Genomic DNA, 14,087 nt, shown 5'->3' with positions numbered 1-14,087 from the left:
TCAGACTTCAAATTATCAACAGCTAAGCATGCATGTATGTACAGGTATGCACTAACATACACATGCATGTATATGTATATCTGTGTATGGATTATGTGCATATGCATTAAAATGTACATGTATACCCTGCATAAGTTAAGACCTTTTGTGTTTTTTCAGAGCTTTCTACTAGGCATACAAAAGCAATAAGACTGGCTTCAAAAGTTCTGACAAAGGTTTCAGTGGAATGCCACGGAATGAGGTGAGTGGAGCTGGATTAGACACAAGGTTTTACCTCAGTGCAACACAGTCATTTTCAAAATGTTTGTAGTGACTCTGTTAAAACAGAATTAATAAAGGTAGTCTACTGTATTTTAGACCACCAAGAACCACGCCTTTTGACATACATTTTCAGAGATAATACTTGCATGCTGCCAACTGCAGAGCATGGTTTTATCTCAAAACCCAGAAAATAAAAATGTCTTAAGTCTCTTAACTCATAAGGAAAAGAAACAAAACAGCAAAATGAATGCAACAAAATACCAGTGAAAAAGTAAATGGTTTGCTTGGCTATAAACCACATAGAAAATTATGCCAGTGGATATTTTTCAGCTAGTGGGCAAATATAATACTGATGGCACAACTTTAGGCTTTATGGGGAAATAACTTTCTGGTAGTGTCACTTTAGCTACACCGAATGCCATTTGGTTTCTCCAGCCTTAATTACATATTTCAAGCACCAAGGCCATCTGGGGGCTGCTCTTCCCTTTGCTATTGTAGCAACATGTACCTGGGTACCAGTGAGTTTCACTGAATGTGACCACACCATGGCACTACCAGAGGTTCTCAGGTAATCCCACAGAAGGTAAAACTAACATTAAAGGAAATGTCTGCAGCATGCACCTACCTCTCTTTCTTGCATTAATCTCTGGCCTTCTGCAGCATATAAGCAATTTGTCTCTTCCAGAAACCTCTGTTCAAATGATTCCTTGTAAACCTGCTCAAGAAATCGATTTAGTTAAGTCACATTACGCTGCCAGTAAAAGTGTATTTTGGTTGTCAGGAAGAGATGGAAAGTAAAAATCTCAAGAATGCACACAGTTAAAAGAAGTGTCAGAGAGAAAGTACATTAACACAGAAGTTCTCTGTTTGCCCACTGGTTCTAGAAAGACTGAGATCAAAGCTGGCTTCCCAGTGCAGCAGTAGCATGTTTCAGTCATCAGTACTCAAACTAAGCTGACTGGCTTCTGTTCAAAGCTCAGAGCCCCAAACCAGTATCCATCATAACACAGCAATAACAACCAATCCACCTGAGCATAAGACTCCCACTGATACTTATGTGGCAAGAAAAATAATGTACTACTTCCAACTAGTGAAATGTTGGCCCAAAACAGGTGATTCTCATCAGTAAAATAACGATACACTCAGTAAACAGATCTTCAGATCTGACAGGTTTATCTCTCAGGTTTATCTCAGTGGGAAAAATTAATTATAACAAATAAGGTCAACTCTCTTTCTCCAGGGAAGGAATAAAGTGTGTAAAAAAGAGCACCAACAACAAACACAGACATCTAAAAAATTCTGCATAATAATTACTAGTTAATATAGAAAGGATTTAAGTTGAAAAGGAAAACTATATAAAATGGTTAAAACAGTCTGGAGAAGGCAAGTAGTGAATAACATGTAAACAGAGGGACAGTGAAAAGAAAGATTCCTTAAGTGTGGTGAAGAATAGAAGAAAATATTTCTTCCAAAACATACAGTAGGGCTCTAAAATTCATTAAATTCTGACCATTTTTTTCCTGAAGGACTTCTAAAACCTTGAATCTTTTTCCATTAAAACATGAATATGAAACCTCTGGCTTGACAAGCATTCAGTGCATAATGGTTTACTAATTCAGCATCACAGACATCAACTCATTGTTTCATCCTTCTCGTTACAATTACTCTATGTTCAATAGAAACAAATACTAGATTTCATTTCTTACCTTCCTTCCTTCAGGATAACTGGAAAAACATTATCATAACAGCATATGGAACTATTCTCTGCATAAAACATGTAAAGCTCTACTAGAGGACACAGCTATAGAACAGGATTTATGCAAGCAGGCATCAACTTTCAGCAGCTGGGCCTCAACTGCACACTTGCCTAAAAACCAGGAATGAGTAGGAGATTGTTTTCAATACATAAAAGATTTGCTTAAGTACTCTTTCTCCAGAAAGTAAGTTCCATAAACACTTAAACCGGTGTTTAAGACAGACAAAAATACTACACATACAAAAAACCCTGCAAAAATATTACGAGTCTGTAGGTCACCATGTCAGCTAAGGAAAACAGGCAGAGGTCTCACTTACAGAGAACGAAAGACTGTGCACCAAGTAAAGAAAAGGCAACTCTATCAGTCTAATACTGTCACAGTCTAAAAGTTTCTGTACAACACATGAACTAGAGAAGTCCAAACTCTATTTCTAAACATTAGTAGTAAAGTTTACTGTACCCACCTGCAGATCAGACAGCATGCCCAGCAAACTCCTCAGCAGACTTCTGTCCACAGCTTCACCGTTCCGCTCTCGTTCAATCAGCAGGAGGATTCCATCAATAGTCTTGTTTTGAACTTGCTTGTCACTAATGACATGATTTCTAAATAATTCTAGCCCCATATCCCTGTGTGAATATTGAAAATTAGCAATCACACTGGTGATTCTTTTCAGAAGTTTATACCTCAGTTTGAGAAAGATATACACATATGAAATATATAAGATACATACATATTATACAAGGGAGAACATATTAGTAGTGTCACACTTTTTGACACTATCCACTTAAAAAACTGTAACAAGAATTATCATAAAAATACCAGGCCATGTGCTACCAGATGCAAACACTTTAGTGGAAAACTGTGACCACCCTGTACATATTTCACGTAAGAAACATAAGGCTGTTTACTGAGAAAATTGTTGTCATAAGAATAATTTTAAAAATCTGAATATTCACCCTAACATAAGTTTACCTGGAACAGTCAATTTATGTGTAATTTATAAAATTTGTTTAAAATCACAAATCCTGTGTCTAGGACCTTATGATCACCTACATCAGATTCTTGTTTTGTATCAAGATGATAAGGAATGGTGCCTCTATGCCACAAAGAAAGCAATTATTAAGCATTGTCTTGGCCAAGGAAAACAGAGGAACATTAGATAACACTTATCTCCAACATATCCATGTGTATTTTCCCAATATGAGAAAAAAAGACACAAAATTTGAACAGACTTCTTGAATAACATTCAATAAAGGGGAGTCCAACACAGAGCTGGAGAAAAACTACTGCAGAAGTGGTAAGGAAGAAGTCCACAGGATGAGCAAGGATGCCAGGTTCCTCAGACAGCCTGAGAAACTCCTGAGAACACAAAGGCCAGACAGGCAGGGAAAAGGCACACTCTCACTTCACCACATTTTTTTCTTTTTTTTTTTTTTGCTTTAGACTGAGTACTGTTACCAGAAATTTTCAAAATTTTTTTTAGAAAAGTCTGGGTTTGTTTGCTCAGGCCATGATACAAAACCCCCCTCGGGAGGAATGGTGAAAAACTCAGTGCCCGAAGTTGTGGCCACAGTGTGCTGACAGTATTGCAGCCTCTAGGGGAGCTGGCTTTCATCTCAAGGCCAGTGCTGGAAAGATGATCTGTACTTCGTCATTGTATCTAACTTATTAAAAAAAAAAAAAAAAAAAGTGCAAGAGCATTCAGTTTTCTCAAAACTAGGACATAAAGCAACAGCCTGAGGAGCTTCCCCACACAGTCAGTCTCACCCTGGCTGTGACAACTACAAAAATATATATATATATATGTCTTGATAGGTGTCTATATAGGTCTATGTTCACAGAACTTTTTCTTTTTCTACATTCACTTTACAACAAATATTCCTGGGGAAGAAGGAAATAACACACACATATGCTGAAACATGTATTGCCATAAACTAACACTAAATTTTAGAGACCTATTACGTAGATCAAAGAAAAAGGGAACATTTTTCAAACTTTACAAATATAATAGCATATTAAAACTCTAGAGACTTGAGGAATACTTACATGGATACCTACCATATAGAAGGAAGCATTGAATTTTGAAGTACATATGTACGATCCAAAAATAAGAAAATGCTTCTGATCATTATCTGAAAATATACAAAGGAAATGTTTTTCTCTTCACCAGCACATGGCATTTTAAATTATAAATCAACTTCTGAAAAACTCTCTCACATAGACATGCACCTTAATTGCTGATGCATGTATTTTCAACTTTTGTGGTAACTTTTACAGCCTGGTATGTAATTTATTGATGTTAATACTATTACTAAACAGTATTACCAAACAATTCCAAGTTAGTTTTTGAATTCATAAACATTAACAAAACAGTTTTATTAGCCTGTTATGAGTTTTAGTGCTACTAAGATATATAAGCTGCTCAAGCAATATAACCAAGGCATTCAGTAAACACTTTGAAATAGCATGCTGCCATGGTTTCTGCTTTTTTAAAAAAGAAGATTTAAACAGAGACCGCAACAAACTGTACAACAGATCTTTTTATAATATAAGCTAGAGGCTAAAATTCATAAGAAAAATAGATACATTAATTCTAACAGGGGGAAGAAGCTATAAAAATTTATTATCCCAATCTTTTAATTAAAAAAATACAAGGAAGTGGGGTTTTATGTTATTATTCTTTCAAATACAAAGTCCATTTTAATCTTGTTCATAAAAAGGCTACTCAGTTTTCAGTTTAGCATAATTTAGAATGTCAGTAACTAATTCACCCCTGCCCAGCTACAGAGATTTCTGACCCCAGCTGTCCCCTAACTCCTCTCCTAAGAGGTTCCATTGCTTCTGTAGCAACTCCCAGGCTGACAAGTTTCTGGCCAAGTGTTTTAAAATAAAACAGCAGTCAGCATGATTTTTTTTTACTTAAATACCACAAGCGCTAACTCAGCACACAGGCAAGAAAGCCATTTGCTACAGGTTGTTACTTTGAGCATAGAAAAAACCCCAAAACACTCAAAAGTAATTAAAGCAAGCAAAATCAACTTTTTATAAGGCCTTATTATAAAAACACAGGTCCAGTTTAATTACATATTCAAAGCAATAAACTTCAAATCTATTTTTGTCAGTCTGTTGAATTTGAATAGCTTCCATAAAGCTTTCCATTTTTATTTCAGATAAACACATACCTCTGCCCATCCCCCACTGGGGAATAGAAATTCAACAATTTTGGGCATCTGTACCCAAAGCTACTTGACAATGCAATGAAAACTCATTGTAGAATGCTGGTTTAGAATGATAATGAAGCATTCAAATTAAAGGGACAATTAACATGGGGTGTTTTTGAGAGAGGATTTTTTTCTGTAACATAATTTATTGCAGAGGTAAGAAACAAGGACAGAGTTTCAGTTCTTTAATCTTCCTGTTTCTTAGCCCTTAAGCAAGGAGAATCACCTCTGCCTTGCAAAAAGAGAGGAGGGGGGAAAAAAAAAAAAGCTCACAAATTAACCCAGCTTTTGGAGCTGTCAGAAAGCGAAGATTGTGAATTGTCTACTTACTTATAATTACAAATAGCAAAAAATTTCAGCATGGCCTAGTTAGCTTTTCTTTCCCCCCATAGAAAACAGGTGTCAACACAGTCTGGGTGATACTCCAACTTCACATGAAGCCTAAGAAAATCAGTCATCAACACAGCAGAACATTAAAAAACCCCACCCTCAGCTATCAAAGGGCAAAGTGAAAAGGCATGGTGAAACTGGAGGAGCAAAGCAGCCCCAAGGTAAAACAGTGACAAACTCCTTTCTGCAGTCTTCACAACTCAAGGATATACATTGGTGGACAAAAGTTCAACTTACCATTTGTCTGCAATGATCTTGCCAGCATTTATTTATCTTCTTTAAAAATAAAAGACTATCCAGAGAATCTGTACAGCACCTATTAAGGAAAGCTAGCTTGCCCGTATCTTCTGAAGCCAGATTCTAGAGGTGATCTTTGCCAGCCATAAAGCAAAGCTGCTCCATGGATATTCCAACATTACTGGGACTGCCCAGGGATAAACAGTTAATTGTAGATCTCTTGCCCTGCAGAGGGGCTGGCAGCTCTCCAAAAGGCCTCCCTATGTTTTCAAGGAATATCACTCACTGCTCTTCAGTAATACCACCTAGTGGCTGTACTGTATAACTCTGATAAAAATTTAAACAAGAAATCCCACCAGTGACAAAAAGAACCTTGTCACCAGCTGAGGTGAGAGGTACAGAAAAGTTTATTTTGTTTGTTTAATGAGTTCACACTGTGCACACAGAGTGACCCTAATCTTTTAAAAGCAGTTGCAGTTCTAAATAATCCTCAGCAAATCCAAATGCTGCCCTTTTCATATACATCTCCAGGTCTCCCTAAGTTAAAGAGAGTTCTCTTTGTTATACAACAGATTCAACTGTTATTTATGAATAACAGAATTCTAAGGTATCATGAGTGAATCCAAATGTGGCTTTACCTTCCTTTCCTGCACAGAATCACCTCCAGCTCCCTCTGCCAAATCTGATTAATCCGATTTTATGTCCTGTAAAATATAAAATGCTCGACTCTCCAAATCACTGTTTCTGTCACAGGTAGGGAAAAAGCAAAGTTTTGAAACACCAGTTTTAAAACATCTCTTTAGAACATTTTCTGAAGTCTGGAAACCCAGGGATGAAAAAAATTACTTGACTACTTCTTTAAAGCAGACTATAAGATTTGGTTCTTAGAGATCATTATGTTTAAGAGAATACTGTACTGACTAATGTGCTTTTAGTTAGATGTGGTTTTAATAGCATCAGAATAAATGTAATGAAAAAATCAGCTCCAATAAAAAAGGTGCATTCAGTATGTTAATTTACATACTGATGTTTCTTAAATGCCATATAGAAACCAGACTTCCTATCTAGGACTCAAAAAACCAAAACTGTGTTGAGACTTAGCTAGAAAACAGGGAAAAAACCCAAACCGAACACTTCGTGATGAATGTAGGCACTTAACTGGGAAATGCAGTGAACTGAGAAACTGAGTTTCACAATCCAGAGCATGTTAAGGCATTCATACAGAAAGAAAGTTCTATCTGGGCACCACTCCCTTGTTTCTTTCTATTTTAACATAGAAACATAGAATGATTTGGGTTGGAAGGGTCTTTAAAGATCATGTAGTTCCAACAACCCTGCCCTATGCCGGGACACCTTCCACTAGACCAGGTTTTCTGCTAAAAAAAATACATACATAGACTTAGGAAACACTGCTAGCACCCAGAGTCTGTAGTATCTATTCAGTATGACACTCTGCAGCATCTCTTTGTGAAGAGACTCTCCAAGCACACAGGGACAGCCAGGTGGGTGTGCAGTGTATTTATCTCCTGTCTGAGCAAGTGCAGCCCCGTGCCTATTACACAAAAGAAAACCAGACAAAGAACAGTCTCAGCATGAAAAGCACAAGCAGATTCAGAAAATAGGGCTGGCTATACTCAGGTGTCCAGAGAAGCTCTACAGGCACTTCTGCAACCAGTTCAGCCAGAAAAAAAGCCCAGCAACGTAACTTGAGAAGATTTGGGAAATAGAAATTTACTGTAAAACTTGAGGTGACTGAGCCATCCCAAGACAGTCAAGTGATCTCCTGAACTTAGAGGTCTTTCCCAAGAAACTCCCAAGGTACCCATGAGACACCTAAAGGGCTTGTTGAATGCCTCTGTAGTCACTGCTGCTGACCAGTAGTTATTATTGTTCAAAAAGGTGTGCTTTATGTTTGAGAATTCTTTCATAAATACACTATTAATGAAATAGTGTATTTCATTAATACGCTATTATTGTATTGTGTACAATACACAATACAATGTGTATTGTACTGCAATTATTTTTTATACCCTTCCTGCTGCAAGTATCTTCACTTCTCACCTGCAATAAAAATCCATACCTGTTAATTCTCACAGTGCTAATGAAATTTTCTAGACTAGGTATAAAATTTGCATTCCTATTAAAATGGTAAGTAAATAGTTACTAGCATGTTACTTATCTGCACACAAAAATTTTTCATCTAGATGACTGAAGTACTTATGCATGATTTGAAAATACATAAACATAGAACAAAGAACCTCCTTAACACACAGGCAATTACTGCTGTCAATTTTATAAAGTGTTTTAAAAAACAATTATTTACACTAACCATTCTAACCATTTCTGAGCATGAGAAAAGGATATTCTCTAAATTGAAGGATTTGTGCTTTCACATGATCTTCACAGACTTGTCGCAGCTGTTTGTACAGTGTAGCAGAGACTTTGTAAGAACAGAGATTTTCAACAGCCTAAAAACCAAAAACAAATATTATGAACCAGAGGAAAAAAAAAAGAACTCAAATTTTTGTACCTGGATAATCAAATCCAACAACAAAAAATAAATCAGCAATTATCTGTCCAAGATATGCACCAAAAAAAAAAAAAAAAAAAAAAAAAAAAAAAAAAAAAAAAAAAAAATCAAAATTATATTATCCAAAATATGTAGAAAAATGAAGAATTCGTTATTCTTTTCTGATTTTGGTCTCTTCTTATACTGATAAATATTGAGTGCAAACAAAGTCCACCATCACAGTCTGGGTCACATTTCAGATATGCTGTTAAACATTACAAGAATCTCCCTCCCATGAATACTGCTCAGCAGCAGAATTCTTACTGTAGGTCCATCTTGTGCAACCTCTATCACAAGCACATATGCATTTTTAGGGGAGGAGCATAATCATACAAAATATTTTCACTTCTTAATAACTTTAAGGTAGACATTTCAACCACTCTCTCTAAACAGTAAATGCATACAGCAGTTCTCCTAGAATTTTATTAGCATCCCTTTCCAAATATTTCCACTAATTCATACACTCATGCTAAGATATGCAAATTAAGGGTAAAAAAACCCCAAAAAACCAAAATAACAAAGCTCCCAACCACATTAGTCACTAAAGAAAGACCTGAATTGATTTATTGGGATTTAGTTGAGTACTTATCCATAGCTGTCTAAGAGACTGGTTCTGCCCCAAACCAAGAAAACTTGTTATCAGGAAATTAATGTAAATCAAGTTGTTATGCAGCAGACCTAGAGTACACTGAGGCAGCTCTGGCCATCTCTAGAATACTGTTGTTCAGCTAAACAGTAATTACATTGTTTTATACTAACATTTTTTCCTAACAAGAAACTCAATGAGAATGCCAAAAAGAAAATGTAGCCTTGCTTGATACCACTGCCTATATTTAGACTTTGTTCCACGCACACTTTAACTTGTCTGCTGTTTTTCAATAAATTATTTTATTAACAGACCACAGCATCTGAAAGGAATCACAATGAAGACAGCCAAATGTTCTGTGAAAATTGTGAAGCTTATTGCAAGTAATACTGGCCATTCAGTGATTCATATAGAATTATCCAAAAGAACTGGATGTGATTTTCATAACTAAAAATCCATCTGTCTCTTCCTTTAACTTCACCTCAACTGCCTTTAAGTTGTGAGCTGACACTGCAGAGAGCATTGCCTAAGACTTAAAGCACCTGTGCAATTAAATCTGACCCTTTCCTTTGCTCCAGAGGATTTACAGTGTCATATTTGTCTGACCAATTTTCTGTCAGCATCAATAATTTTGGAGAAAGTTTCAGTATTTTCTCAGTGTTTGGCCTTTACTCAGTTCTCCCCAAATTTCAGCTTTTTTTGGCATGTCTGATTTCTTCACAATGTGAAACATTATAGTGCCTGATGTCAGACATGTAACTGTAAAAGCATTGGTAAATGTTCTTTATTTTGTTTCAGTTTAAGAAAACCCAAACACATGGACTAGAAAGTGTGAGGACTGAGAGAGAGGTGAGAGGGAAAGCAGAGCTGCTGCTTTGAGCAGCAGTGCTGGCCTGAAGTGTATTTCAAACCACAGCTCTATCACCTTAGTGTTGCCTCTACTACCTGCTTCTGCTTTTTTTGATGGGGGCATGATTTCCACTAATTTCCTTCTTCTTCACCTTTTTGTTTCATTCAGAACTTTTGCTACTTCTATTCCTGCAGAAATTTCATTTGACATGCATTCATCTTGCACACAATTAGTCTGGAAAGAAGCTACAGTAATTATCACCTCTACAAGGATATGAGAAAGACAACACTTTCAGACCCTTCACCTACACAAAACTCTTAAAAGTTCTGTTTTAAGTCACCCTTTTAATGCCTTGCTATGAGCACAGTCTTCTGTTTTAGAGTTTGGCTTGCAAATTATTGCTACTTGTATTATTTCCTCTATAGGTTCTATCATTCCAAATAGGTTGTGTTGCAAAACACAAAGTGAATTTGCTTCCAAGAGATCTCCCCTATGCAGCAATTTTAACCTACTCAATGTCATTTTATTTAAATGAACATCAACTATGACTTCACCAATTTTGATACAATACTAAAACAAGTAAACAAGAAAATTCATCATGCAGTGCCCATGTTATGTTTTTCATCTGGTCAGGTAAGTAAAACAACATCTGTAACAAGCAGTATTCACACAATCATTATGCAGATAGTTTGTTATGTATCCTACGACATAGCCTTTCCCATCCATTCACCCAAATAAAAGCCTGGTCAGGACTCTCATAATTTTTTTTTTCTTTCACTACTACACCGTCCTACTCTATGTCCTCCAGAAGGGCAGTGCTGCCCCATTTCAGGTTATTTAGGACTTTGCTGCAAAGGGAATTTTCTTCTTTCATTATTTTTATCACTCCACACTTGGCAATTTTTTGCACTGCCCCACTTTCTCTATCCCATCAAGTATAAGCTACTTCTACCAACATCTGTTCAATCTACCACCAATCCCAGACTTCGTTTCTATTTTAGTCACAAAAAAATTGGCTGCCACCCTTCCAGTGCTCACTGACTACTCCTCTGCCAAGCACCTCCATGCCTGATCCCATGCTGCCTCTAATGCCTGGAAAGGAGTATCCCTGGGGCTTCCCACAAAGCCTTGTCATTGTTCTTCAGTTTTTCCCCAGCCACTGTGCCATATTAAGTAAGTAAATCAGAAAGTTCAAAGGCAGGCTGGCCCACCAGCCCACTCACCACACTGAACTCTAGCAGGCCTCTCATTTTCTCCCAGAATACCAGGTAAAGAGGACAAAAAATAACCCCAACAAACAACCCAAAAATAAAGCCCTGATAGTAAGAAGGGATGCACACAGAGTAGTTTTCCCCTGTGGATGACGCGGTGCTCACCAATAGGCAGATAAAACGATCTGTAAGTACAGATCAGGTTTCTGGCAGATGCTGAACTTCATCTTTTATTCCTTTGGCAGGAGAGTTAAGTACCTACGGATGCACAGGCACACCGACTGCCACTACCCACTTTGCAGGAATCTTGCTGATCTGCACCACTGCCTTACACACCATCAGTCTGGCCTTGTGCAGCTTTTACAAGCAAGCAGGCAAATAGAAAAAGCAAAAAGTGCAGTTCTCCCTTCATAGTTTATCTGAAATCTCTCTCCTCCTCTTCTGCCAAAACTAAAGTCTGTCCCCTGGCAATTTCATAGCCATATTACTATAATCTCATTTCTGAGCCTTTGAAAACAAGTTAGGTAACACTCAAAGCCTCTGTGGGGTTTGGTTTTTTTTTTTTGGTTGTTTTGTTTTGTTTTTCTTTAGCTAGGCATGAAAAAGCAGGATTTTTCAAAAGCTGAGTTTAAAACCATAAAATGTATTATGTAATTCAAACTCTGCAAATGTGCAGTATTAATAGCCGAATATGTCACAAATCAATCTATCTGTTTAAAGGGAAAAAATAAACTAAGTCAACATGCATTTCACAATCATCAACTTTAGACCCATATATTAAATACCCTAATTAATCACAGTGATAAGTACAGTCAGCTTTCAAGCTGATTTTCTTGAGCATAGACCCAACACGGGCTGTTGGCTTTCTGTTCTCTTCTCTGACAGTTTGCACTTTGCAGACAACATTAAACCCACCTCAGCTGAACATTTATAAACCTTTAACATACTTGAGCATAATAATGACTTAAAACCTGTTCTGGCAATGAGATTCACATTTGCATCTTGAACACCTGCACTCACAGAAAACTCATAACTAACTTAAGGTATGTAGCACAACTTAGTGCGTAAGTGATTTTTTTTCTAATGTGATAACAGTAAAAAAAATACTAATTAAATTAAATATCTCAAAGCCCATATGTTTAAAAATAAATATGTTTTTAAATAGAACTGAACCATATATAAATGGAAAAAGCAGAAAGGCAGAAATGGTTCATGAGTATTTCTCTCTTACCCTCACTCTGCTCCAACAACCCAGATGCCCCAGAAATACTTTTTCACCATTTTAATTAAAAAATAAGACCCTTATTGATATGAAAATGTAGCAGAAATCTGAACCACAGGTAAACTGACAGTTTGCTGCCTCCTCAACCAAGGTCCTTTTTTAACTCCCTAAAGGGTACTGATGCTGCAGTCTAATTGTTACTATCTAATAATACCAAATATTTCAACATAACAATTCACGAGGCCAAAGCAAGTACAAAAGAGAAATCATCATAAAATATGTATCTGCATAATCCAGCAAGAGTACCATCCTGGTTTTGGCACCTTGGGTAGGCAGTGTATTGGAGAGGTTGAGACTTAAATCTCAGCCCTGTCCAAGCACAGCTTTCCATGGCTCCCAACATAAACTGCTTTTTCATAGGCCCAGATCCTGGTAACTGGCCAAGGAACTGCTATATAAAACTGCAAACTGACTAGAAACAGAGCAGGGAGCGAAGAGTTCAGGAAATAAAATCAGCTTTTAGCTAATCAAAATGCACTGTGCTAAATATGTAGCTCTGTGGAGGACACACAGCAGGTAATTTTCCTTCTGTTAAATTGTAACAATGCCCACACTCCTTACCTGGTAGAGCTCTTCGAGGTTGTATTTAATAGAAATGCTATTCTGTATCGCTCCCACCGCCTCATGAAGTTTCTGCCATGTGTCCTGAGTATAATTATCGGGTAATTTGGGTCTTTCTGTGAAGGAAGACACAGGTAGGTGAAAACCAGCAGCTCAAGGGGCTTCGCTAAGTTCTGCCGAACCATGTTGTCCCTGATGGTTAAACCCTGGCACAAGCGGAGGGTCTGTTCCCCCCCCACCCCCGGACCACGAAACCTCCACGCCAGGGCACGGACCTGCCCGGCAAGGGCAGTGCCGGTACCGCCACCCCACGGGCGAGCTGGGGGCCACCCCACCCGCGGGGCTGTTTGCTGTGTTTGACTTTACCCCGCGATGTCACGTTCAGGAAGGTAACCCTGGCCTCGCTGTAATTAGTTTTGACACTAAGGTGGCTTTCTGCCCGCTTCCTCCCGCCGCCCCCACGCACCCAGCCCCACGCGTGTCCCCGTAAGCCCTTAAACCGGGATGGTGACGGCAGCAGGAGGGTTATCGGCCCGGCGGCAGACTCCTGTCGCCCAGATAAGGCGGCGGGGCGACTGACACCACCGGGCCCCCCCCCGCCGCCGGCCCGGCCCGGTCCGGCTCGGCTCGGCCGCTGCCCGTCTGCCTACAGCGGGGAAGAGGGGGGGGGGGAGGGAGGGAGCGCTCGGGCCCGCAGTAAACAAAGCCGGGGGGAGAGGGCCGGGCAGCGGGGCAGGGAGCACCTGCGGGGGGAGAGGGCCCGGCTGGCCCCGCACCCACCTCTGAAGTTCTTGATCACGAGTTTCTTGGAGGAGGCGGTCGCGCCTCCCCCGCCGCCTCCCCCTCCCCCAGCGCGGGTGGCGGCAGCGGCGGCCGCCAGCGAGGCGGGCTTGGTGAGCCCGTTGGTGTGCCCCACCAAGGCCGTCAAATGCGGCTTCTTCTGGGGCTCGTCCGCCATCTCCGCCCCGGGCGCCGTGTCCGGCCGGGGCAAGGCGCTGGGCTGGGCCGGGCCGCCTGGTCCCCGCCTCCGCTCCCCTCCTCCTCCTCCACCACCACCCAGCAGCCCTGCCCTCCCCCCCTCCTCCTCCCGTCGTCTGCCCGGCCCTGCCCGCGGGTGGTTGCCAAGTGCCGCCCGGCCGGCAGTCACCGACAGCCACCCGCC

The 14,087-nt window shown here is 39.5% G+C and overlaps 1 protein-coding gene across 3 annotated transcripts in view; it reads right to left on the bottom strand.

Moving 5' to 3' along the window:
• Positions 1-13,947, bottom strand: part of CUL4A (cullin 4A) — a 38,860-nt gene extending 24,913 nt beyond the window's left edge. For 2 of the 3 annotated variants that reach the window (XR_011725874.1, XR_011725873.1), the window contains exons 1-7: positions 13,706-13,947; positions 12,926-13,041; positions 8,231-8,334; positions 5,867-5,936; positions 4,077-4,150; positions 2,482-2,644; positions 887-976 (exon numbers count right to left, since the gene is read on the bottom strand). Coding sequence is in view for 1 of the 3 variants with exons in the window: in XM_071743986.1 (XP_071600087.1) it covers positions 887-976; positions 2,482-2,644; positions 4,077-4,150; positions 5,867-5,936; positions 8,231-8,334; positions 12,926-13,041; positions 13,706-13,883 (795 nt within the window). In the remaining 2 variants the exon portion in view is untranslated. The remainder of the gene's footprint in view (positions 1-886; positions 977-2,481; positions 2,645-4,076; positions 4,151-5,866; positions 5,937-8,230; positions 8,335-12,925; positions 13,042-13,705) is intronic. The other variant, XM_071743986.1, reaches the window with a different exon arrangement.
• Positions 13,948-14,087: the final 140 nt, after the last annotated feature.

This window comes from Heliangelus exortis, chromosome 1, assembly GCF_036169615.1.
Source record: "Heliangelus exortis chromosome 1, bHelExo1.hap1, whole genome shotgun sequence".
NCBI lineage: Eukaryota > Metazoa > Chordata > Aves > Apodiformes > Trochilidae > Heliangelus > Heliangelus exortis.
Note: the sequence above shows the minus strand (reverse complement) of the source record. Positions and strands in the feature narration are given on the sequence as shown.